Source organism: Stegodyphus dumicola, chromosome 7 (genome assembly GCF_044657685.1).
Source record: "Stegodyphus dumicola isolate Sdum_Otavi_A_Nest chromosome 7, ASM4465768v1".
NCBI lineage: Eukaryota > Metazoa > Arthropoda > Arachnida > Araneae > Eresidae > Stegodyphus > Stegodyphus dumicola.
Window position 1 is genome coordinate 21,981,241 of NC_140774.1, and position 27,700 is coordinate 22,008,940.

At 32.8% G+C, this 27,700-nt stretch overlaps 2 protein-coding genes and 1 long non-coding RNA gene across 6 annotated transcripts in view; 2 read left to right on the top strand and 1 right to left on the bottom strand.

Moving 5' to 3' along the window:
* Positions 1-4,204, bottom strand: part of LOC146996121 (uncharacterized) — a 29,394-nt gene extending 25,190 nt beyond the window's left edge. The window contains exon 1 of the mRNA XM_085819967.1: positions 744-4,204. Coding sequence (XP_085676093.1) covers positions 2,001-3,272 — 1,272 coding nt within the window. The 5' untranslated portion in view covers positions 3,273-4,204 and the 3' untranslated portion in view covers positions 744-2,000. The remainder of the gene's footprint in view (positions 1-743) is intronic.
* The window catches only part of LOC146996120 (uncharacterized), a 408,015-nt gene extending 394,925 nt beyond the window's left edge, over positions 1-13,090 (top strand). For 3 of the 4 annotated variants that reach the window (XM_085819971.1, XM_085819970.1, XM_085819968.1), the window contains exon 2: positions 7,633-13,090. In XM_085819971.1, coding sequence (XP_085676097.1) covers positions 7,633-7,638 — 6 coding nt within the window. In that variant the 3' untranslated portion in view covers positions 7,639-13,090. Of the gene's footprint in view, positions 1-4,087; positions 4,224-7,632 lie in introns of those variants that run through there. The other variant, XM_085819969.1, reaches the window with a different exon arrangement.
* A 5,572-nt stretch (positions 13,091-18,662) lies between these two features.
* LOC146996122 (uncharacterized) lies at positions 18,663-24,654 on the top strand. Its single transcript, XR_015041952.1, has 3 exons — positions 18,663-18,740; positions 21,439-21,528; positions 24,520-24,654. It is a non-coding gene; the product is annotated as an uncharacterized LOC146996122 (long non-coding RNA).
* The last annotated feature ends 3,046 nt before the right edge of the window (positions 24,655-27,700 follow it).

The window sequence follows — 27,700 nt, forward strand, 5'->3', positions numbered from 1 at the left end:
TAATAAACTTATGCGCATGTATTTTAAAAGTTACTAACTAAACATCAAAATATCTATGCTCAGTGTAATAATTAAAAAAATATACCTGAAGCTATTGAATTATCAGGGCATTTGCAAACTCATCCCATAATGTGTTTTACACACACACACACACACACACACACACACACACCTATATACTAGTTAGCATTTGCTTTTAAGCTTAATAAACTTTTCAAGTAAAGAAAAAATAAAACATTCATATAATGAAAATTTTAGGATTTTTCCTTAAATATCTTGATAAATTCAATAATTTTCTCTATTTTGCTCTTAAGAATGTAAAGAATTTATAAAAAAGCATTTAAGATAATATTTTTTTAAAAATTAAGGTTCATTAAAAAAAGACTGTAAAATTAAAAAAGAAACTGTGATTTCTAATTCCAGAACAGGGTGTTTATTGAATTAGATGGTGAGGGTGCCAAACCTGGCTAGTTTCTAGTCAACTACATACTTACATTAGTATAGGAATACTTTTGAAAATTTAGGCTTCAGATTCTGATAATGGTAATTCATGCTATGTTTGAAAACTGAGCATGAATTGCATACTGGAATTCAGACATTTTTTTGGTGAAATCTTCATGCTTATAGAATAAGCATGCATACTTGCAAGTTAAAAATTTAAATGCATTTCACAACTGGATGGGAAAGAAATAAAAATATTTTTTTGATTAAATATCAATATCTGGTATAAATGGATTTCTTACCTGAATGGAAATATTTCTCAAATGTCTTTACTTAGTATGTCCCAGGTTTCAATGAAAATATTTAAGACCTCATTTCTCTTTCCCAATATGATATATGGTAAACATGTATTTGGTGAAAGTTACAGACTGATGTTTTTCATACTGAAGTTGGATAGCCATGATCTTCGTTAATTGTTCACCATGAATGACAATAACTAATATGTTATTTCATGACAGGCACAAGGAAGACATTTTTATTACTAATGGCAAGAGTTGTGATTGGTATTAAACTCAGAGTCAAGTTTAGCACAAAACACATGCATGTTACCAGATATATGGAATAAATGCTGTTCAGAATTTCAATATTAGAAGTATTTCAAAGTGGTAACATGCATTATTCCCATAGCATAGTTTGGTAAGTGACAGATGTAATTATTGAATACTTATACAGAGAATGCTGATTATTTCTGAAAAATGCCTTGAAAACTACTTATATGCAGCTTCTGAAAATGAAAACCTTATTTGCTCTTATTTGCTCAATGCAAATAAGCTGTTCAAGATAATTCAAGTTGCACGTTGTACTTGCCACATCAGAAAAAAAGAGTATGCATGGAATTTTAACCTGCAGTCCTGAACAGGATGTCATAAAACAATATATTTCACATCTCTGTACTGTTTACAAAATGCTGTCCACTATAAAGGATTGAAATTTGGGAAAGAATGCAGGTAAAGCAAAATTTATCAAACCTGATTCTGAAGAGATTTTTCTCACATAAATGATTTTTTTTTCTAGTGAAACAAATAAATAGTTCACCATTTATTTTAATCAAATAACAATTCCCATACCACATACACGACCAGTGGTAAACTGTATGTAACATGCCCTAATCTCTGCAAATCCTAAATTCTGCCAATGAATACCTCCCTAAGTTCTAAGAATTCTGCCACTCCTCTATTCTGCATTTCAAAATGAATATACCAGCCTTGACTTCACCTTAAGTTCCTTTGCTGCATGATCAAGTTCTTATTGCATTAAAAAATATACTTTCAGAAAAGACAGGATGTTTTCTTTCATGTAGATAACCACACGTCTTCAAATTATTCTTCTGTCCAAATGACTTATTACAAATATAATTCATGAGACTTCTCTCCGAAGTGCATCTGTTAAGTGGTCACAGAGAGACATGGGTCCATGGGCTGAAGTCCAATCCTAGACTATTGAAAATAAATAGAAACATAACATGCATACTTAAGTCGTCATTTAGTATAAATGTTTTTTTATATATCTTGCACACAAGGTTTCCCTGCTGTATGAATGTGCATATGGAGGTCTAAACTACGCTTTTGACTAAATGACTTCTTACATACTTCACACATATGAGGTTTCTCTCCTGTGTGAATAAGCATATGCGTTTTTAAATTAACCTTTTGACTAAATGACTTCTTACATAGTTTACACATATGAGGTTTTTCTCCTGTGTGGATGAGCATATGCCTATTTAAATAACCTTTTCGAAAAAATGATTTCTTACATATTTCACACATATGAGGTTTCTCTCCTGTGTGAATGATCATATGCATGTTTAAATTGCGTTTATGACTAAAGGTTTTCTTACATAGTTCACATATATGAGGTTTCTCTTCTATGTGAATAAGCCTATGCATATTTAAACTATTCTTAAGCCTATATGACATCTTATATACTTCACACTTATGAAGTTCCTCTCTGTGAATGAGCATATGCATGTTTAAATTACGCTTATGACTAAAGGATTTCTTACATACTTCACACACATGAGGTTTCTCTCCTGTATGAATAAGCATATGCTCGTTTAAAGTACTCTTTTGACTATAAGATACCTTACATACTTCACATGTATGAGGTTTCTCTCCTGTGTGAATAAGCATATGCATATTTAAAAATACCTTTTGTCTAAAAGACTTTCCACACACTTCACACATGTGAGGTTTTTCTCCTGTGTGAATAAGCATATGTAATTTTAAACTGCTCATTTGACTAAATGGCCTCTTGCATACTTTACAAACATGAGGTCTCTCTCCTGTGTGAATGAGCATATGTTTATTTAAACTCCCCTTAGAAGTAAATGATGTCTTACATAGTTTGCACATATGAGGTCTTTCTCCTGTGTGAATAAGCATATGCTGGTTTAAAGTACTCTTGCGCGTAAATAACTTCTTACATATTTCGCATATATGTTTATTACTATGTATAAATTTCTGTCTTGTATGAATAATCTTATGCCTGTTTAAAGTATTTTTTCGTCTAAATGACTTGTTACATATCTCACAAACATAAGGTTTCTTTCCTGTGTGAATAAGCATATGCTGGTTTAAATTACTCTTCCAATGAAATGACTTCTTACATACTTTGCAAACATGAGATTTCTCTTCTGTATGAACAAGCATATGCTTGTTTAAACTACGCTTTTGAGTAAATGGCTTCTTACATATTTCACACACATGTGGTTTCTCTTCTGTATGTTTCACCATATTCCTATTTAAAACTCCCTTTCTTCTGAATGATTCCATACCTGATGACCTGTCTCTTTAGTATGGATATGTGTGTGTGTTTTTTTAAAAAAGATTCCTTTTTTTCAAATGATTTGTTAGAATATGAGATTGATGTGCTATACGATTACTATAATCGCGAGCCTTGATATCATCTAACTTCTGCACATGTCAACAGAATGTTCATGCTCTACATGGATGTAAAGTAGCTGCTCAGCAGAAATTTTACCTAAATAGTTCTTGAATGCTGCATATCCGTTTATCGCGCGCAAATACACGTAATTATAGTAATAAGAATATTGATACATACATAAAGCATACCTTGATTTCCAAGAATACTCCGTTATATATTTAATTTGCTACATGCACACACGATATCTTGCCCGAGTATATATCTAAAAGTTGGTTTGGGAGATGTTTCTGGAGTGGTCAGTGCCAATGATTGAATATTGCGGAGTGACTATGGTTCTAAATCATGTACCTCCACATCAGAAAAAATTGGCCCTGTTCCGTTGATATTACGCGTGCCTAGCTATTTCTACAAACTAACCGTACGCCGATTCAATTAAAGAACATGCTGAAGGCGCTTAAAGTAGAAGAAATTCGAAAGTAGAAGTTTAAACGTCTCATGATGATGAAAAAACGAGGGTAAAAAATAATAGTCGTTAAATGCAGAGATGAAATCTGTCGAGATGTGGCGCCATCTAGTTTACCCTGAGAAAGTTAATTCCAGTCATCGTAGTTTGAAAAGTCCAGCTGTTCGAAGAAGTCAAGACACTGCACTCAGTGTTGTGCAGACTGCGGTGGAAGTGCTCGGATTTAAGATTCATAAAATTTCACAACTCAAGAGATGGAAAACCAAGATGCCAATGCCCTTATTCTACCTTCAGATTTACAATAGCCTAAAAGCAAACGAAATATATAACATCACTGAACTACTAGGAACCGAAGTTGCCATGGAGCATTTTAAAGGTCAGAAAGGCCCTTCACAGTGCTGGCGCTGTCAAGGGTTCTTCCGCCAATGAGCCTATTAATCGTAAACTCTTTCCTATCCGCTTTTTGCTTTAGTGTTCGTATTGTGTTAAAAAATTTTAAAAACCAAAAAAGTATAAATATAAAAGTACAAAAAAATTATAAAAACCTAAAAACTTATAAAAAAAAATTATGATGTTTAAGTTTTTAATTTCTTATTCCTTTTCCTAAACTTTCTCGAGCCTGTGGCTCCCTCTATTGAGCATCAAGTCAATTACTTATGCAAAATTTTTCCTATTTCTGTTCACTTTTAGTAATTCTGATGTGGGGGTACATGGTTTTGAACCATAGGCACTCCGAAACTTGCAAATCATTGGCAAGAAACTGCAGAGCAAGCTGAAGTTTTCTTCCTGCAAATTCAGGCTTTTAAGCAAATTTTAAAGATTTTGCGAAACAAGGTAGCAAAATTATCATGAAGGTTTTCAGCAGAGAATTCAGTCTTGAGGATCTATCACAAAGATATCTGGAAAAATCTAGGAAAATAGGTCTTGAAACTGCCTAGATAGTTAATTTGATGATAACTAGAGAAAGCTACAATAGTTCGAGAAATTTTAAGTATAGGAAAATCAAGAGTATCATAAGTTTCTATTTTTTTGTATGTTTTGATTTTTATATTCTTATTCTTATTATTATTATTATTATTATTATTTTGTATTTTATACTTTTATATATAGATTTTTTTTTTGGTATTATAGATTTGGGGGGGGGGTATTTATATTATATGTAGAGGGAATATGTCACTCCTGTTGAACGGTGTAACGCCTGGGTAGAAGCGCAACTCCTAATCGAATTGTAAAAGTTTCCTAACTAACTAATACTTCACATTAACTGAGTAATAAAAGTTATGGTAACTATTAAAGCATAACTGTTTAGTTGTGCCGTTTGAGCTAGGTGCAAATAAAAGGGGTTAACACATTGGCAAGTACAAAATGTTTTAGTGCTGCTCGTAAAGAATTAAGATGCAATAGCAGCAAGTTGACACATGGAGAAAATTCATAGTAGTAGGCAGCTTTTTGAGCAGGATATTTCAGAAAAGGCGTTGGCGTTTCCAGGTGAGTACCCCTTCTTATGATGGATGGTCATGTCCATCATCAGAATCATCATTCAAAAAGCAGTTTTTTTTTTTTTTTTTTTTTTCAAGTACAAGAAAAATGGTATTTCCTTTAAAATATCAATCCGAGTATGCGAGGATCTGTAATCTCTGCCACATATGCCGTGTGATGGTAGGCAGCACTTCCAAACGTGATGTTCACGTTTAACTTTCCATCTATGTCGATTTTACCACCAGACGCAGTCTGGAAGGCAACACCCGACGGCGTCCAAATGAGTTTACCTTTAAATTGTTGAGCTAAATCTTTCCGAATGATGGTAACATTAGTTCCTGTGTCAATGAACATATTTGCACGGAACTCCATCAATGTGCCCATTGATGGATAGCCCATTACTGTTGGCACACACTGCAGAAAACTTGAGCGCTTTAAAACGGGGTTTTTCATTACCTGGCAACCTCCGTTCCTCGATATGGTCATTAATTTGTTTCGTCCGTCGTTGCAGGGAAATGGTCTTAATTTCCATGCCCTTGGTGTTTTCTGTAGTTCCCTCGTGCGTGGCCTTCAGCTCCGCAGTTCCAGCACGTTTGTTTCAGGTCGCTCCTTTTTCGTCTCATGGCATTTAATTGTCTGTTTAACTCGTCTGTTTTATTTTCCGCGCTCTAAAGTGTTCTGCAGTTTCTTCGTATGTGGCCTTAGACACCGCAGTTCCAGCACTTTAGGATTGTGTTCTTTCACTCTTATTCGGTCTCAAGGCACTGGTTAGTCTTGTCAAATCATCTGTTTTATTTACCTTGCCCTGGGCGTTTTGCAATGCCGTTGTATGTGGTCTTCAGTACCACATTTCCAACACTTTAGAGCCGAGAGTCCGGGTCCGAGTGTCTCCCACCCCACTCCCCTTCCACCAAATCACATGAGAGGACCGGATCGCCGCATATTTGTAGTGCAGCCATGCAGCACCGATATTCTACATTTACTTTACTCCATGCTTTCCCATCTCCGGGATTCTAACCCGGTCTCATCGGCAACGCAGTCAGCGACGCTAACCGCTATACCGGTTAGGCGGCGAAAGGTTTCCTCTAAAAGGGAATCAAAATAAAAGTATGTAGCTTTTCTGCTTTGTATTCAGTTAAAGATTTTGGTGTATATAACACTGAATTCAGTTTCTTTATCTGGTTCCAAGAGCAACCCTAACTGTGTCTATGACGCAGAAGGCCCCTGGAAATTTAAAAGAAGGCGAATTCTATGATACATAAATTATATTATTTATATTCTTGTATATATATATATATATAGTATTTATAAAAGATCCATTGTCTTTTAAGTTTAAACATATAAATGTAATTCAGCAGACATTCAAGGGCCCCTAAGCCATCGGACCCCTATGCGACGGCATTCTTTGCATACCCTTATTTACGCTACTGATTGACATTTGAATCCCACTTCTGACACAAAATGTATTTGCGTGTGTACGGGTTCGTAATGGACTGAATGCACAAGTCGATAAGAGTTAATAAAATTTATTCTTATTCCAGGAAATAAAACAAAATGCTGAAATTTCTTCAGAAATATTCGTATAATATCACAATATCCTACAATAGTTATGTTTTAAACCAATAAAACGTTAAATAGAACTCAATTCAAAACAGAGAAAGCTAATGAATCCGATCTCACTGCGAATTCGCTAGAATCAACAACAAGAACTAAGTAAACAACTGAGCTGAGATATTTTCCTCCAGCTTTTATAAGCTTTTTAAATCATGTACGAGAACATTCTGGTATATTCTTGAGGTTCCTGGAAAGCAATAGAGTACAATTACGATATATCTATTCACTAAATGCGCATGCTCCTGTATTTTTAATTTTTCGGTGTAGCTTTGTCTTAAAACACGTTGCGCGAAGCATTGCACGGGCAAATGAAACAATTTAATTACAATTTTACTAGAAGTATCAAACTTAATACAAAATATGTAACAATAATACAATAGACAATAGCTGTAGATTGAATACAGAAGATCAAATAAAACCGGATTACATATTTTAAATATTCAGGATGGCCATAGGTGTGTTTAAATTGCACAGGTCATTAGAATCATAATTTCAGATTTTGATGGCTGCATTGTTGTTTCTTTTGCCTGGCTTTCATGAAATTGCTTGGTAAGGTTGTAGTAGTGCATTCTAAGTAATGCTTCGTTAAGTTCTTCGTAGAGGCAACTACTGCGTGAGTACCCAGGAGAATTTGTAATTTGAGGAGAACACAATTTTGCGTCGTTTGTAATCTTTTTCTATTTGATTTACAGGCATAAATCCTCTTGGAGGGTGGACATGCATAACAAAGTAACATGCAAAGGCAGCAACTCCTGGTTTGCAAAGGCTACAAGACAACCTCGACAGCAGCTTTGCAAATCTTAGCAGGAGTTCCTCTGTTGGACCTGCAAGCTCAGAGAAAGGCTGCAATATCCAGAGTCCTGCGCTTGACAAAAAAGACAGTCTATGGACCAAAACTTACATTGCTGGAGATTATGAAGAGATGAAACCTCCTCTTCTTGGACATCCTGCATCACTAAACTTAGCCTTCTCTATTGATCTAACGTACAAAGCTCCCAATCCAGGAGAAATAGCACTCTATACAGATAGTTCCAAGACTGAGGTTGGAACTGGCTGTGTTTATTGTGTACTACAGGGTGACAGAATTCTGTTCTCATGGAATCAAAGATTGGACGCAAGAAACACTGTTTTTCAAGCTGAACTAACAGCGCTTAAAGCCGCAATCTCGTATACAAAACATAATAGACTAAGCAAGATAAAAATTCGAAGTGATTCCTCATCCAGTCTCCAGGCAATCAACAATCTGACAAATAAGAGTATCTTAGTCAAGGAAATACAGAAAAAACTTCTTAACTTGACTCTAGAGGAACGACTAATTCTCGCGTGGGTTCCGGCCCATGTGGGCATTCAGGGAAATGAAACAGCGGGCATGTTAGCAAAACGAGCGGCCAATGATGCAAATGGCATCGAAATCCCAGAGAAACTTCCTAAATCCTTTCTGAAGAAACAAACGCTAACACATCTCAATGCAGAATGGTACTAACGCTGGTCCTCTGGAAAAACAAGGAGAAGATTCATTCCTTCTTCCCAAAAGTCTCCCTGTTGCAAAGAAGCACTTCTAACTTCCAAACACGATTCTTCTCGCGACATGGTTCGTTCCATGCTTATCTGTTTAGATTTGGCTTGAGAAGTACAGACGCTTGTCAATGCGGAGAGGTTTGAAAGAAGAATGAAAGAGATAGTGACCTGGATCACTATCTCTTTCATTGTCGAAATGTATTGCCTATTTGAAGAAGCCTCAGGATAAACACAAAACAAAATGAGCAGAACTTCTCTCTAGAAAGTCTATCGAAAGCACGAAATTCAGAAAGATCAGGCTCTACTTTAGTACTACAAATTCTACTCAGAAGGTGGAGGGACCTGTTAATTTCCTTCAATAGTGCACTCACTTGCAGTCCATTAGCCGCAATTACAAGATTAAGTGACTTGATAAAGGTGAAGTGTCACACGAAGCTGCTCAGTTTCTAAATGTCTAGTGCCACAAGGAACTGTACAAGTAAGGGACATTAACACTTAAAAGTATTGTATTGTGGCGACGATTTTTCCTTTTGTAAATATGGATGCTAATGAACGCATTTTCTGCTAACAAACTGAATAGCATTAGTAATCTAGGTAGAAATGTACGAGTGTAACAGTCGTTCCAAAGTTTAAATGTAGTGTTCTGCAAATATGTGTCAACCGTAAATGGTACAGATAATGTATTTAATCTAACAGTACAGTGTAAAGTGGCGTATATGTATCAAATTAATTCAATGTATTGGTACAGCGCAATGGTATGCTAATCCATGTATCGGTATAATATAATTCATTCATAAGAAAATCGCGGCATTAGTATAGTGTATGGTGTAATTCATTGTAGGAATAGTGTAACTTACTAAATGTATCAGATAAGTGTAAATAGTATGAATGTGTCAGTTCATTTCATTGTTTTAGTTTAGCGTAATTGTTATTAATCTATGCTTTGGTATAATGTAATTCATTCATGCATAATTTATGGTACTAATATAGTGTGTGGTGTAACTTGCTGTCTTGGCATAGGGTCTTTACAAACGCACCAGATTAGCGTAAAAGAGTATAAAAGTGTCAGTTTAACTCATTGTATAAGTCTAGTGCAATGGTATACTAATTCATGCATGGGTGTAGTGTAATCAACTCAGGTGTAATCCATTGTATTAGTATAGTGAACGGTGTAATATACTGCACTGGTACAGTGTAATTCACTAAATACATCAGATAAGTGTAAAGTAGTGAAAATGTTTTAGTTCAATTCAATGTATCAATATAATTTATTGCATCAATATCAGTTTAAAATTATTATTGTCTCTGTGCTCATTGTATTCATTATGCTATTATACCAGTATCAGTATAATTCATTGTATCAATTTCAGTTAAAATTATTATTGTATCAATGCTCATTGTAATCATTGTACCAGTTTCAGTAAATCGGCAAATGTATCAGTTTAATTCATTGTATAGTATAGCACACTAATTAATAACAGTACACTAATTATAACACTGGTAGTAAGTATAACAGTACACTAATTCATATGTTGGTTTAGTGTAATTCATTCATGTGTATTTCTCTGTATTGTGCATGTCTCTGTCTGTATTGTGCATGTGTCCATTGTTCTATAGTGTAATTCATTTTCATGCGCAATTCTCTGTATTAGTATAGTGCATGGTGTAACCATAGTTCTGGTTCAGTGCAATTTACCAATTATATCAGACAAGTGTAAAGCACTTTAAATTTATCAGTTTAATTCCTGGTATAAGTATAGTGTAATGCTTTACCAGTTCATGCATCAGTTTAGTGTAATTTATTAATATAGAGATCATTGTATTAGTGTATGGTGGAATTCAGTGTTTTGATATAGCGCAATTTACCAAACGCATCAGACAAGTGCAAAGCAGTCTAAATATTTCAGTTTAATTCTTTAACCTAAATATTTACACTGTTATGTAACAGTGTGTAGAGACATACACACACTGTTACATAATGTAATAGTGTATAGAGACATTAGGTTGTTTTTGAAATGGGAAGAAGTGGAAAATGAGCAACGCCTTCGACGGGTATCAGACCACGGGCCTCTGGAATATGCGCCCAGCGTGTCGACCACCACACCGCGAAGGCATGCTATGAAGGCGAGAGAAATACCCATAAGTGTATATTCATAATGTAACAGTGTACTAATTAATGTATCAGTATAGTGTTATTAATTTGCGCAAAACGCATCGCGCAGGTAGACAAGTGCAAAGCGGTATAATTATACAGTTTAATTCATTGTATGTTCTTAATGTAATTCATAAAGTAACAGTGCGTAGTCATAATGTAACAGTATACTAATTAGTGAATCAGTATAGTGTAATTAATTAACGTGAAATGCATCACACAGGTATAGCTTAGGTCATCCAGGTGTATTTCATTGTATTGGTATAGTGTATGGTGTAACTCATTGCTTTGGTACAGTGTAATCTTAATAAATGCTTAAGGTAAGTTCTAACGTAGTGCGGATGTATCAGCTTAAAATATACTATTGGTATAGTGTCATGGCATTCTAATTCATGTAATGGTATTTTAAAATTCCCTCATTTGTAATTCATTATATTGGCATAATGCATGGTGTAATCCTTTGATTTTGTATAGTGTAAGAGGCTAATTGCATCATATTAGTGCAAAGTATTGTATAGGTACCAGCTTAGTATTGTGTAATAGTATACTAATCTACGCTTATGTATAGCGTTATTAATTCAGGTGAAATTCAGAATACCTGAATATCAGATTAATTCAAAGTATGTGCATAATGCAATAGTATACTATCTCACGTGTTGGCACAGAGCAATTCATTTATGTGTAATTAATTGTAATAGTATAGTGTTTGGTGGAATTCATTATTTTCGTATAGTCTTGTTTATCAAGTGCATGAGATAAGTGTAAAGCAGTTAAATGTTTCAGTGTAGTTCAATATTTAAGTATAGTGTAATTTGCCTTGGAATAGTGTAATTTACCAAATGTATCAGAGAAATGTATAGTAATATAAATGTCTCAGTTCAATTTATTGCACTGGCAAAGTGTAATGGTATAGTGTAATGATGCAAAGGTATGGAAACGGTACTACTAAGGCAGACTTTTGGATTGATGTATCTTTTAATGGCTGTTTTATTGAATGTAATCTGTGATCCTAAGTTAAAGGTCACAGTACCAGCTATTAGGATATAGAATCTATCCTGAAAAATCAGTACCACCTGTAAATACTGTATCTCCTGTCAAACCGTATTAAATTAATAAACTGTCACTAGGCTATTTCCTCTATGTCTAGTACTGATATTACTTGTGATAGGTCAACTGGCTTTTACTTATGTTTAATGTTTCCAGCACTAATATCATTTGTACAAATATTCTGTGGTTGTAGGAAAAAATGTCACCCGGAAAAAAAGGAACGCAAAGTCGGAAAATAAGTGACCCTTCGCCAGGGTGTGCGGAAAAAATGTCACCCGGAAAAAAGGGAAACGGAAAGAATGTCCCTGGAAAATAAGGAACGGAAAAAATGTCACTCGGAAAATAAGGAACGGAAAAAAAGGAACTCTAAAATCTCGCCAAATAATGTCGCCGATTGGAGATGGGGAAACCTGCCAAACGGGCAGGGTTATAGCGGGCTCTCTTGAGGGAGGTTTCAAAGGTAAGACGTTGAGCTGGCTGCAGCTGAGCAAGGTCATTTCGATAGCAGGTTTTTCCAACTTGCCTGCGGGAAAATCGTATGTTCTCCCCCCGTGGTTTGCTTCACCGGTTTCTTTAAAGAAACCGACCCACCTCACCCAGAAGGAAAGAATTCACGGGGAGCAAATGTTTCTCCTCTGTTAAATAATGATTGCCGGTCTTTAAACTGAATTTCATCCATCCCTAACTGAAAGCTAACAGCTTGTTCACATTAAAGTGTTGATAAATGACGAATTGTCAGTAAAGACGGCACACGAAAGCTGCTAAACAGAACTATTGGCGTAGTATAGTTTGTTATTTTTTATTACGGTTTAAAGAATCTAGCAATAATATTATATTATGCATTCCGTTATTATTTAATCTATCCGTAATATGAAATATAATTTTCTAAACACTAACGGTTTATCATCAGTTAATTTATAAAACAACAGATATTTTATAGTGTCATTTTTTTTCCCCACTTTAACGGTTTATCATTAGGTGTAAGAGACTTTGATCCTGGAGGACCATTCTTTTCGTGTTAGAGTCCTGCATTATATTCGAAGAAATTAAATAATGAAAAATGTGCATAAATATATGCATATTTCTCGCATTGTGATAAAACAACTGTACATACAGCCATCGAATTTTGAATGACGTAATCCTCCTGCGAATATGGGCATCTGGAAGCCCAAATTTGAAATTTGTTTTATTATCTATTTCATATTTTGTAAAACTTTAACGAATTTTTGATTAACAAACTCAACGATTTAAAAGCGAGGAATGGCAACACTATACGAAAAAAAAATTATCTCCAGCGCGCGGAACTGTGTATCGGAAATTCTTCTAAAGATATGCTTTTTTAAAATTCTTTTGCGACATTGCTATTTAAATGAATTTTATGGTTTAAGTGCAAAGAATATGATCTATAATAATAAAAGCAAGTGTAATGTGTCTGTCTGTCTGTCTGTCTGTCTGACCGAGCTCTCCAGCCAAATCTATCGCACGCAGGGACCTGGAATTTTTTATACGGAAGCACAAAGGGGCTGGCCACCAGACCTCGAAGCCCGATTTTCGATTTTTGAATTAGAAAAATTTAAAAAAAATTATTTATAATTAATTAATCACGGTTTTTTTGACTCACTGATATTATTATTTGTTTTCAAATAACGTTCGATTGTAACAATTGATTTCTTTATTCTAGCGTTAGTTTGCTGTTTTGACGATACATTAAAGCGATTAATTACAATTCATTTCTTTTTTGTAGCTTATTATTTATAATTAATTAATCACGGTTTTTTTGACTCACTGATATTATTATTTGTTTTCAAATAACGTTCGATTGTAACAATTGATTTCTTTATTCTAGCGTTAGTTTGCTGTTTTGACGATACATTAAATCGATTAATTACAATTCATTTCTTTTTTGTAGCTTGTGGGGGGGGAGAAGAGAGAGAGACAGTCTACATGTCCTACACTACTATTCCTGCGCTATTCACTTATCTGCATTTTCTAAATGCACGGGCAACGCCGGGCTGGTACAGCTAGTATTTAATAAATAAAGGTAGCACACAAAACGTTAAAAAAAAACGCCCTCTTTGGACGTAGTTTAAAACCTGAAACCTTTGAGATTTTTTGTTTGTTATAAAGTTTTTTTTTTTTTTTTTTTTTTTTTTTTAATATGAATGATGGTCCCTCAGCCGACTTCGACTTGACCAAAAGCAGTTGTCACTTTATTATGCAGTCACCTAATAGGTGGGCCACCTTTGACTTCTATGAAGGGACGGACCATTAGAACTATGCATTCCCCTGGATTCGAACCCAAGACGCTAGGTATCGAAGTTGGCTCCCCTAACCACTACACCGTCTGAGCGGCATTTATCATTGGTTAGTTTATAGAATATTATATTCTATACTAATTAATATAGTTATTTTAAAATAATTAGCTAAACCGGCTTGGCTATTTCCCCCCCCCCGCCAAATACTTACTTATTCGAGGAAATAACTTAATTATACGCTTTAACGGTAACATATATTTTACGCTACATTTATTTTATATTAAAATTTTTCCTATATATAAATAGATACGGCCATACACGCAATCGAATCGGCTTAATGTACTTTCATTTATAGAATAATGCACTTCCGAATGTGAACAGTGAACTTTCTTCTGGTGATTATCTTCCTATGATGATCAGTATTTCTGAGAACTTGGACATCGGTGCTGAGAGTTATTTCTCTAATTCGCAAAAGCCCAAAATCTTATGAACCTGTGGTCACCTTAGAAAGGGTTTACTGTACTTTCTGTCTCTAACTGTGGCAATTTATTGGTATGAAAAAATTTCTTATAGTAGAATATAATCCATTCATGCAAGCCCTGTTATAAGAATAATTTAATAAAGAAGCAAAATTATCATTTTATTCAAAATTGCATTTTTCGAGCGAGGTAGTAAAAAGTTCTGACTTTCTTATCGGTTAAATGTTGCTATTTCTGACTTTTAACTTGCTAATCTAACATTTATTTATTTTTTTTTTAAGCCCAAAGGGGCGTTAGACCCAAAGGGCTATTAGTCTCAAAACGACATTTTGCGTTGATTCACTTTTCAAACTGTTGCTACAAAATATTATTGCCATGCATTATATTTAAAGAAACTAAATAATGAAGATTCTGCATGAAAGCATGAATGTTTCCGCATTTTCAAACAACAGTACCTAGAGCCATCCAATTTTGAATAACGCAGTACTCCAACCAAACATGAGCACTTGAAATTCCGAATTTGGAATTTGTTTTATTAGCTATTCCCAATTTTGCAACACATTAACGAATTTTTTAATTAACAAACTCATCGATTTAAAAGCGTGCAACGGGAACACTGTACGAAAAAAGAAATGTATCTCCAGCGCCCGAAACTGTGTATTGGAAATTCTTAAATTTTGCGCTTTTTAAATATTTTGTGATATTGTTGTGGAATTGAATTTTATGGTAAAGTGCGAAGAACATTATATTTAATAAATAAAGGTACCACACAAAACGTTAAAAAAAATCCTTTTGGGCGCAATATGAAATGTGAAAGCTTTCAAATTTTCCTTTAAATAATGAAAAATCTGCATAAATGTATGTATATTTCTCGCATTGTGATAAAACAACGGTACATAGAGCCATCGAATTTTGAATGACGTAATCCTCCTACGAATATGGGCATGTGGAAGACCAAATTTGAAATTTGGAATTTGATTTATTATCGATTTTATATTTTGCAAAACTTTAACGAATTTTTGAGTAACAAACTCAGCGATTTAAAAGGGAGCAATGGCAACACTCTACGGCTGGGAAAAACCTTTTTGTCTCCAGCGCGCGGAAGTGTGTATGGGAAATTCTAAAGATATGCTGCGGCATTGCTATTGAATTGAATTTTATGGTTTAAGTGCAAAGAACATGATATTTAATAAATAAAGGTAACACACAAAGTGTTAAAAAAACGCCCTTTGGACGTAATTGAAAATCTGAAAACTCAGATATTTTTTTTTTTTCCCAGTGGCGTGGTAAAATGAATCATTAAAAACGAAGCTGAGCTTCTTAATTACATTTTGCAGCTTTAGAATGATACCGCTAATTTGATTATCCAGAACTCGAAATATTGAATAAATTAGAGTTAAATAAAATTCAAAATTAATGCGAAAGAATTTGTTTTAGCAAATTTCGTGAGATAGAAGATTATGTTCTGCTGTTCTGTAATTTTTGATTAGGACCGTAAAAGAAATGCATCTTGACGAAGAGGTGAAAGCTGTTGAAAACAGTCAATTTCCTATTTATGAGAAAACTTTATTATGACTTTGGAGATTAAAAAGTACATATAATAATTATAGTTCTCATTTTTCATGTTTAAATAATTAGTAAGAAATATGGATTCTAATGCAGCAATTGTAGTGTAATTCTAAATGAACTATTTATAACATTGTTATCAATGAAGCAACAATCGTATAATTAAAAAAATGAATGCAAAATTCTATTCTTGTTGTTTTGAGCTCAAGTTCTATGTTTCAAGAGGTTTCAAGTCTGAATTAATTACTTTTCAGACTTAAAATTGCAGTATAACTTTTGTATTTAAAATTTTGTTAGCAGTTTGTTAGCAGTTCTAAAACAAATATCATGCAGAATTTTAGCAGTATTAGAAAAGGACTCAAAAAGAGCTGACAAGGAAACTTCCTATCTTTTGGCTTTTTTAATTGTTGAAGTGTATGGAGTCAAAATTAAAGCTACTAACAACCAGTTTTTAAGGTTGTTATTAATTAAAACATCTGTAATTTTTAATAAGCATCATGTTTATGAGGAAATGAAAATTCAGATAATAAGTATTATCTGAATTATCGTTTCCTAGTCATTCCTAGTATCATCAGGGCCGGTGCCAGAGCATATGCAATCGGTGCGGCCGCACCGGGCGGCAGAATTGAGAGAACGCAAAATTTTTAGAACTTTGGAAAGAGCTGGGCGGCAGAATTTTGAAGTTGTAAAGCAGGCACCGTGCGGCAAAACGTCTAGCGCCGGCCTTGAGCATCATTCCAAGTCTTAGTATATCAGCTTAGAATAATTAGAACTGATTTATAGGAATTTAGCAAAACTGTGCTACAGTAAAATATCATTGATAAAACCCCCATAGCACAAAACATCCTCAGGATGTCCTATTTAAGTCGCAATATCCCGGGACATACTTAGGATGTCCTAAGGAGGTTGATTCTCAGATGTCCTGAGGAGGTCGTAATTTAACATCCTGAGGATGTCTTATTTAAGTCGCTATGTCCCGGGATATGACAGGATGTCCTGAAGATGTTGATTCTCAGATGTCCTGAGGAGTTCACCAATTTCACATCCTGAGGACATTCATTCTGCATTGTCCGGAGGACTTTCGTTGTCAAACATTTTAAGGATATTTGTTCTCAAATTTACCAGTTTTAATTTTTTGACATTGCACATCTGAAACTTGCACATTATTTAATTTTCCATATGTATTTTACTAAGTTGTTTCTAAATGCTGTACATTAAAAATATTGATATGATTGATGATTTATTCTTGTTATTTTTTTATTAATTTTAACTGCTATTTTTTCTGACGTTTTTAAAAATTTATTTAGTTATGGAAAAGATTTTTTTCAATGGATTAGCATTTTCTAGAATATTTGCAAAATTCTAAATAACATATTTTTTTTATAAAAAATGTATAAATTACATGTATAATTACTTACAGATTACAAACTACTACAAATATAGGTAAAATTAGATATATATATATTTAATTACGAAACGATTTTTTTTTTTTTTTTTAAATTTGGGTATAGAGACATTAGGTATTTTTTTGGAAGCAGGAAACATGAAAAATTAGCAACTGCCTTCGCCGGGAATCGAAGGACGGACCTCTGGAATACCGGCCCAGTGTGCAGAACCACTACACCACGAAAACACGCTAGGTGTGGTGGTGGTGTATTTAATTATGGCAAAGCACACTAGGGCTATCTGCCTAAGGGGAGGGATGTCTTCGTGGAAGACTTTCTAAGGGAAAGTGGCTCGTATACACGTTACACGTGGGGAAAACCACGAAAACACCCATGCAGCCAGCCCGTTCGCGGGATTCGAACCTCGGATCGCACTACCAGGGTTCAGCGACTTTACCGCTCGGCCGCTGGTGGGCCGAAGACACGGTAGGAAAGCGGGAGAAATACCTTATATTACTTCTCTTTTTAAAGGCCGACTTTTTTTTAAGGGGATCCAATCACTAAATCCTGGGTGTGGATATACCTCATCCAACACCTTTTTAGTTCGGGCGCCACTGTAGAGACATTAGAATTTTTTTGGGAAGCCGTAGAGATGAAAAATTAGCAACCGCCTTCGCCGTGAATCGAACCACGGACCTCTGAAATATCGGCCCAGCGTGCAGAACTATTACACCACGAAGGCACGCTAGGAAAGCGGGAGAAATACCTCATAAGGAAAATTTTTTCCCTCTAATTACAGGACAGAAAATGTTTTTCAATCGCGCGATCTGTTATTGATATTGAATTACAGTCGTGCGATAATTTCGCAGTAAAGATACATCTCTGATGACTATCCAAGATTCTAGAAACTTTGGTCTTATATAGAGATGGTCGTCTTATAGAAATAATGCTTAATATCAATATTTATTTATAATCTCAGAACTATTGGTCACTTTCAGAAGTGGTCGTTTGAGAGGCGATATTCTATATATTTATTTACTGATACTCTCAGATTCCAAAATTTGTTTATATTCTCAGAAACATTGGATGGAAGGTGGTTGTCCCATACATGCAAAATTTTACATTTCATTAAAAATGAATTCGGCGTTATTTAACTATTTCCCTATTAATTAATTAATTAGATAAAGAAAAAATTAGGAAATAGCACTGTTTATTACGGAATAATGTAGGAAGTTCTACAGAACTATATTCTTTCGCGTCATTTCACATTGTATCCGGCAAACTACTAGTTCCTCGTATTCTTCCGCAAATCCGTAAACATCTGTCTGATTTGAAACGAAATCCAAAATGGCTGCGTCATGAGGTTAACTTGTATGGATATTTTTTGTTGCATGAAAGGTAAGTTCAATTGCAATACTTGTATGTTTACTTTTTTTGCTTTTCGAATTTATGTTATTTATGTCATTTTGACAGTTAAATGTTTCACAGCTTTATGAATTGTTACCATTCTGTCGTGAATTACGTGTATCTCAATGGCTGGCTGTCTTTTCAAATATCTAATTTGCCCTGCTATCCAAATGTTTATGACTGAATTTTTTTTAGTCTAGTTTATGCATTCAGTTTCAAAATAATATGTGTGATCAGATTGCTTATTATTTTATTGCAACAATAAATTTATATTAAATAGTTTGAGTCTTTTCAAATATCTAATTTGCACTGCTATCCAAATGTTTATGACTGAATTTTTTTTAGTCTAGTTTATGCATTCAGTTTCAAAATAATATGTGTGATCAGATTGCTTATTATTTTATTGCAACAATAAATTTATATTAAATAGTTTGAACAATTGTATAAAAATAAGAGTTTGCATTGTTTTGTCCAAAATATGTATGGTTGAAACATTATCTTAATCTAGTTTGTAATTCAAGTTTTTTGGGGGGTACTGTTCTGTTATTGGGACCAGAATCGGAAATGTATGAACCTGTGTTCGTAAGTATGTGCATAGATGTGTATATGTAGACACACAAACATACAAATATACAAGCATACATAAATACATTTCTGAACCCGGTCCTGATAACAGAACAGTACCTTTTTTTAATCTTTTTTGAATATTTTATAAAAGGATTAAGCATTTTTCAAACTGCATATCATTTTAAGATTCGACTTGCAGGAAGACAAAATATGATCATTCAATCAAATGCTTATGAATGCTTTTATCATTTTCTCATAAATATTGTTTGCATTTTTATTGTATTTTAGATACTTTAGTTATGTAAAGTGAACATGAGAATATTAGGAAAGCTGAAGAATATGAATAGCTACCATAATACATGTATTTTTTCATCGAGCCCATTGTTTTAGAAACCAATGCACCATTATTATATGCTGGCTTATTTTATAGTTATATGCAGTTTAATTTTATGTTCATGTTACTGTAGTATTGTCATTATAGTAAAAGTATTGATAATTTTTGTTGAATCTTGCAAGTTGCCTAACATTCAGAATTATTACTACCGAATTTTACTGATAGGTTTTTTCGAGTTGACATAATCTGTCTGATAAATAAAATAAACTGGTGTTTAAATTATATGCATTTCTCTTAATGTTTCATTGAAAGTGAGATGGAAATATAAATGCTATCCAGAAAAGTGAATTCTTTTTGCCTGAAATAACAAATTGTGCTAAATGATTAATGTTTATATCATTTTAGAAATGTCAATATTAAAGTTTCTCCTCCTTCTCTTCTTTGATTTTGAAATAATTTATAATAAAATAATATATGCATAAGTGTAATTAATGTAAAGTGTCATTCAATAATATAATTTATTTTTACTGATATTTTTATATTTCTTATCTGGGTTTTCTTTTGGTGTTAGAAGGAGGAAAAGACTGTAATGTTTTAATTAAGGAAATAATTAAAACATTACAGTTTTTTAAATAACACAGTTACAGTAATGTTTATTGAAGCAATCAGTACTGTGTGATTGCCAGTGATTGAATAATGTTAAAATGCATTGTTCATAAGGAAATCTTTGTGTTATAGATTTTATTTTGACACAAGCTGAAATTTGAATTATTAGGAAGCACTTTGAAAACCCGAATTATTTCCTGAATCATTAATCAGGCCAATATATAACATACAAATTTTCATACAAAATTATTTCTTTGAGCATATTATAAAGAGCCCATTTAATTTTATTATTTGTACAAATTTTAGACAAAAGTAGCATGTCACAGTTAAAGATTTATTGAAGCCTACTTGTTACTTGTGGTAACAAAGAAGTGTGAAAGATATTGCCACATTAGCGAACATGACGATCATTGATGCTTAGTTTAGAAATTTAATAATATATTGAGAAATGCTGGGAACTTTCAGAAGTAGACATTTTGGAAATGATGGGCTTGATAAGAAATTTGCATGGTTTTATTATTTATTCTTTAGTTAAGAATGGATTTTAGATGTTCATGTGAAAGAATTCTCTTTAATTATATGTGAAAGAATTGTTAAAGTTTGGCATTTAAAAAAATGAATTAATAATATGCAATTATCTTTTTATTATACATATATTACTATATATTTCTAATGTGCTATGTAAATGTCAGTGCTAAACAATTGAGATACTATTTTCGGGGCAATCTTTTCTTATACATGAAAAATTCTGATACTTTCTTATCATCTGCCCTCACAGCTTCAACTTATGCTAAAACAGCAAGAGTATGCACACAATAATAGCAAACTAGTATGAATATGCATACCACACACATGTATTTACATGCTTTATATTTAATCTTTTTTTCTGAATAGTATTCCATTGGATGAAAAATATGTGAATATTGACCTAATATATATATTTTTGTGTGTGTGCATCCTAAAATTTCTTGTTTCTTATAAAGTGCTTATTTGAATTACTACTTGTGAACAGAGCAGTAGATATGAACCGTAAACTAACCATTTTGCCAATTTTCACAGCTTTGCAGATAGTCAGAAAGCACCAAAATTTGTAATAATGTTAAGTTTAAATGATGTTCTATACTTTTGTGTTAATTTTTCTATTCTATTAATTCTATTACTGTGTTATCAAACTTTCTGCAGGAATTTCAACTGGTTAAGATGTTATTACCATGTGGAGAAGAATTTGGTTTTCAAGCTAGAAAAAATTGCAGCTGAAGGATTTTGTAGAAGGTCAGTCAAACTGGTTTTAGTTAATTATAATTTAATTTTGGGTGAAGAATTCTCAAATTTATTTATCATAAGTGTCTAAAGGTCTTCTAAATTAAATTCTGCTTGTTTTTGAAATTTTTCATGACATTCATACTTTGATTACTATTATTTTTTTTTTTTTTTAATTTACTAACTTATGTCCAGGCACATAATGTTGCATTTAATGCCATACCTTAAATATTGTAAAATGTTAAAATAATACATTTCACTTAAAAATGTGGTTGTGACAGTAAATTTTCTGTTACATTTAATCATATCTATAAACATTGGTATACATCATTTTTTAATAATCTGTATATTATTTTGTGCATTTCTTTTACATCCAAGATCTGGCATATGACTTGCTTTTCAAACTGATAACATGGTGTAATAATGTAATCTAATGGTTAAAGTTTACTATGGAACGGGCCAAATTTAATAAATTATTCTTTGATAGAAATTTATTCATGTGTTCAGTGTGTCTCATCTCTTTAAATTGCTAAAGTAAATTTTATGTACTTGCATTTAGGAATTTTGACTGTATCAGAGTAATTTTCAGTTATTATAACATGCAAAGGAAAAAATTCATTCATAGCTCGGTATTTAAAATTTGTTAATTAAAGTCCTTAATAAAGAGGGACGTTTTGTTGTTTTTAATGTCGATAGAGTTTAATTCAAAAATATGCCACATTAAGGGTTACTTTTTAACCTAATTTAAAATTTTCATTACTTTAACATGTCCAATAATTGTTATTTTAACTCCGATATTGTAATAATATCAAAATTCCTTACTTTTTGATAGCTAATCCAAATGTAAAACAAGAAAAGAAAAAATTAAAATCTAGAAGTATATTTATTTCATACCTCTAACAAATAAAAACAACGCAAGCACTTTTTACTGTCTATCTGCATAGTGTGGCATGTCTCGTAAGACTGAGATGTGTATGGTCAAATCCATGTTTCAGTTAAAGGAAAATGCATGCACAGTTTTCTGATTTTCCCTTCGATTAAGGATTCTGTATATACTAGCATAAGAAATATATTAGTTAATGCAGTGTTATACATCAATATTTATAGGCAATTATTGTGGCTATGTTTATTATAATTTTGTTCACTGTAATGGCTGGAGTGCCTAAACCATCATGCTGTGTAAACAAAACTCAAATCTTCATCTCTGCATACTGCTCCACTAGTGTTTAAACCACTGAAATGGTGATTATGGTAGAACATCTTTGGTAAAAATTTACTCTACTGTAACCCTGGCGAATCGTTTCTTTTTTTTTTATATCAAGATCATCACCTGAGAGGATCGGCACCAATTTCAAGGTGGCCGCTACACAAAACCAAAATAAGAAGTCAAAGACATACACAAACTCTGTGTCCATGTACACATCGACCTATTAAAACGAACTGCACAAACTGGGCATTGTGCACTGCCTTAACTTTGTCCATGTACACATTGATCTATTTTCACTTTAAGAAAATCAGAAAGTTAAAAATATCATAGTTACCAGAAAAAATTCACCACTGTCTTAACATACAGACAACCAAAAATACACAAACAGAGAGGAATAAGTTACCAAAAATACATATTTCCTAACATAAAAACATTAAACAACAAATCTTCTAACAAAAATTAACACACAGAGACAAAAAAATAAATGAAACGTCATTTTTTTCACGTACCTTTTTTTTCACATGCATGTGTTTAGGCTTCCCACCACCATCCTCCAGGTAAGCAATTCAATTCAATTTTTCGTCTCTTAGTCACCTCAGACATACTCAAACGATGGTACCCACACCAAAATAATAAATAGCATGTTCAAAATACAAGACCATACCACTTCCGTGCAACCAAACACAGCAATTGAAAAGAATGGTAAGAACCAAAAACCTGGGACCGTACAAAAGGTTTACTATTAAAAACAGTAGCTCAAAACTAAATTTATCACAACACGTTGGCAATATTTGAAATAACTCCTTTTTATTGACAAAAAAAAAAGTTTTTTTTTTCCTAAAGGCTACTTTCGCCAACATTATCAACATTAGGGTTACTGAAAAACTTATTAGACGCAATGGGCTTCCACATTTCACAAACAACCACTTTGCGATTTTTTTTCAGACAGAAACCAAGGTGTACCATACAGTAAAGATTAGCCACATCTTCATTTACTACTGTTACAAGTACTTCTTTGGTAAATTTCTGCGGTTAAATTCAAAAGTTTAAAATTGCATTAACATGATCAGATTCAGAGTCATAGCTAGGGTTTTCAGCGCTCAGGGACAACTGAAGATTTCGCGCCCCCTACTGCTTGCCAAGGATGGAAAACATTTAATTCTAAAATGTTCTAATATCAGTTTGGCGCCCCTTGGATTCTGCACCTGGGGACAGATGCCCCTCCTTCCCCCTCTAGCTACGCCCCTGATCAGATTTTATTTTCTGCACGTAGCTAACAATTACATATGTGTTGTCAGATAAATGTTACCAGATGCAGTTAATTATTTTTTACTTGCCAATCTCATGAGACAAGTTTTTTTTGCTCCTGCAAGACTTTACTTTGTGTTGCAAAATAAATTCATTCTCACTCTTTTTGGACTTGCCTACACATTAAATTTAAAATAGTTTTATGAATAGGTAAGATGTGATTATCATAATTTTGTTTCTCTCTTTATCTTGGCAACTTTATATGTTGATTCAGTATCCAGGTTACCTACCAGTGGCTGATTGATAAAACTGCTCATATGTTCAGCTGGTGGTTTGAGTTTATTTTCTGACATAAAAAATTTTAAAACGCATCCCCCATGTTTATTTTACTATAATCGAAAAATCAAATAATTGCTACTCTGTTTATAGGTATTAAATGTTAAAATATTTTAAATGCTTCCTTTAATTTGCATTGTAATAGTCATTTGTTTAAATTTAATTATGAATTATATTCACATGTAGTAATTGTGAGTGTTTTTTTATTTTAGGTGCTGTGAAAGGCAATGACAGAGATCCAATTTATCAAGAGTTCTTATATACATAAGAATACATGGATATAAGATTGTTTTTCATGAATTCAAATAAAATGTGATAAATTGGATTAATAAAAACTATTTTGAATTTTGAAAAGTGTTTTTCCTCTGTTAATCATAATATAGTGCCATAAATTTCTGAATGTGTTTAGTTTTCATACAAATAAATAGCTTTACAAAAATTTGTCATATTAATAGATATTGCATAATTTAGCATTATTATAAATATTAATTATAGCAGATTTAGCTGAACTACCTTTTTAGTCTCTCTGCAGATGAAGTCACAAAGGTAAGTAGTTAGATATTTTTCTGTATTCCCCATTAAGTAATTTTATCTGGTAAATTACCATTACTTATATACTAAAGGTGAAAGAATAAGCTCTCCTTAAAGATACAAAAATTTGCAGATATTTCAAAAAATTGGTATACGTAAAAAAGTTCTTAAATTGCCACATATGCGAAACTGAAAATGTTATATATGAAATAGTTCAGAAATATAAATATTTTCACTATTTTTTAACTATAATTCACTGCATTTGTTATATATAATCACAATTTAAGGTAGCAGTGCTTTTCTCACTGTGATTTCTCATGTATTTTGATTCATAAATACACGTACATAAATCCACGTATTTTGATTTCTCTTTTGAGACCGAATAAAAAATGAACTAAACATTCTCATTGACATCGAGAGTTGAATAAAAGCTCACCTCAAAATAAAATGAATTAATAAATTTATGGAAAATTTTACATAGCATATATTGAGCAGAAAGAGTAAACTTAATATACTTAATGGAATTAATAATTGGTAGAGTTGATTGCAGAATAAAATGCCTTAATTGCATGGTAAACAGTAGATCTTTTGAAGTTTTTCTATGTTGCGTAAAATGCAGATTTAAATTTTTGATATTGATTGTCATATAAATGGCAATTACTGTTTTATTTTGCTCTGAAATGAATGGTTAGTAATAAAATTCTGGATGAGACAACCTTTAACATGCGCTAGAATTTACAAAGTTTAATTTGGTGCTGATTTTAACAGGTAAATTTCATTTTACTGAATTTTGCGTAAAATAATACGAATGAACCATTGCAAATTATTTTCAGAACTTTTTTTTTTTTAATCTAAAAGGGCTATTAGTTTTGAAATGTGACTTCATATCGTCAGTCGTAAACTTGTTTCGCATTTCATTCGAGTCTTGCCATTTGGCAAAATTTAACATATTTATCTTTAAAATCTAATATATTATTGACTAACAAGCCAAGCTATTTAAAAGCATTACACACAGTTCTTAACAATGCTTTTTTTAATTTTTAATCTGATTGATTTAAAATGCATTTAATTCATGATATATCTAATTGAAAACATTTTAATATTTCTACATAATTACATGATATATTTCTTCAGTTTTCAAATATATAGAAGATATATAACTTTCTGGTGTCAGTATCTTATAAAATGTTTTGCTATTTCCACTGCCCCATCTGTATTGATAATCTATGCATTCATAAACTTTTAGCCTCTTTGAGTGACTGCTAAAATCTGAGGCCTTTCAGATTTTTTTTTTTTTTAATTGTGTGAGCAGAAAGATAGAATTTTAGAAGAGCTTCTTGAGTTACCTTTTGAATGATATAAAGAATTGTTAACATAATGTCAAATTTTTACAACTAAATATTAAATATATAAAAAAGCCTGCAGCATTCTCATGTTACAAAAACATATTTATTTATTCTGAGGCTAGGAATTGATTTAGTTTTAAAAATACAATTTATTCCTTTTAACAATTTCCCAACAGTGTCATCAAAACACTATAAATTCCTTACATGTTTTAAAGAAAGATGATTCATTAATGTAAAGATTATTAAATGGCTAATTTTATTATTCAATTTTTAATACAAATTAATTGAAATTAGAAACTGATTTTGTAAAACAATTTAATTATGAATAATTCAATTTGGGGGCTATTGGATGTTTAAAAATGATCAAAAGATTTTTAATATCTTAAAAATAAAAGCAAAATTTTCAGTTTTAATATTTTGTATTAATAATTCATTTTAATTTCCTTGCTCAGTTTTAATATATTCACAAATTCAGATTTAAAAACAAAATAAGTTGTATAAATATTTTCAACATTTCTGATTTTTCCATAGTAACCATAGGAGAAGGATTTGAGACTATCTGTGTAAAAAAAGTAGGTTTTAGATCATCACACCTTCACATACTTTCACTGGAATTTTCCTCTGTATATATACTGGGATGTGACACTAAGCAGTTGAGAGTATGTATTTAAGAGGTTAAAGGGATATTGTAACTAGTGTTTCAAATCCTGATAACATCCCATACGCTGTCGGTGGGACGTAGATAGGATGTCCTAAGGATATACTGGGATGTGACATTAAGCGCTCAGGAGGATGAGTTTAGGAGGAAATTGGGATATTACGGGATGTCCTGAGGATGTAGTAAGTAGGACTTTAAATCCTAATAACATCCCATATGCTGTCGATGGGACATAGATAGGATGTTTTTAGGATATAATGGGATGTGCTTAGGAGGTTTGTGGGATGTCCTGAGGATGTAGTAAGCAGGAGTTCATATCCTAATATCCCGCACGCTGTCGATGGGACTTGGTTAGGATGTCCTGAGGATATCCCGGGATGTGACATTAAGCACTCGGGAGGAGGTGTTTAGGAGGTTCGCGGGATGTCCTGAGGATGTGCGCATATCCCGCGAGCAACATCCTTGGGATATCCCAAGGATGTTTTTGTGCTATGTGGGAAGTATATCCCAGGAGAAAATATTCTTATTATTATACTATAATGTTCCCTTAAAAAGAATGTAATATTTAGCAATCATACTTAGTATTGCCGATTTTTCAAGAAAAACAAAATTCACAAGGTTTTGCAAGCGAGTACACCATTCAATACTTAACAAATGAGTCGCACTTGATCAAACAAACCATAGGTTTATACACAACCGTCCAGGAGTAATTTAGTCAGGTATTTTTAAAATGTTAATATGCAAAATATAGAATTAATACTAAATATGCATAAATTTTAGACTTGAGCCTTCTTGACGTGCTTTCGTGGTGTAGTGGTCTGCACGCTGGGCGCGTATTCCAGAGATCCGCGGTTCGAT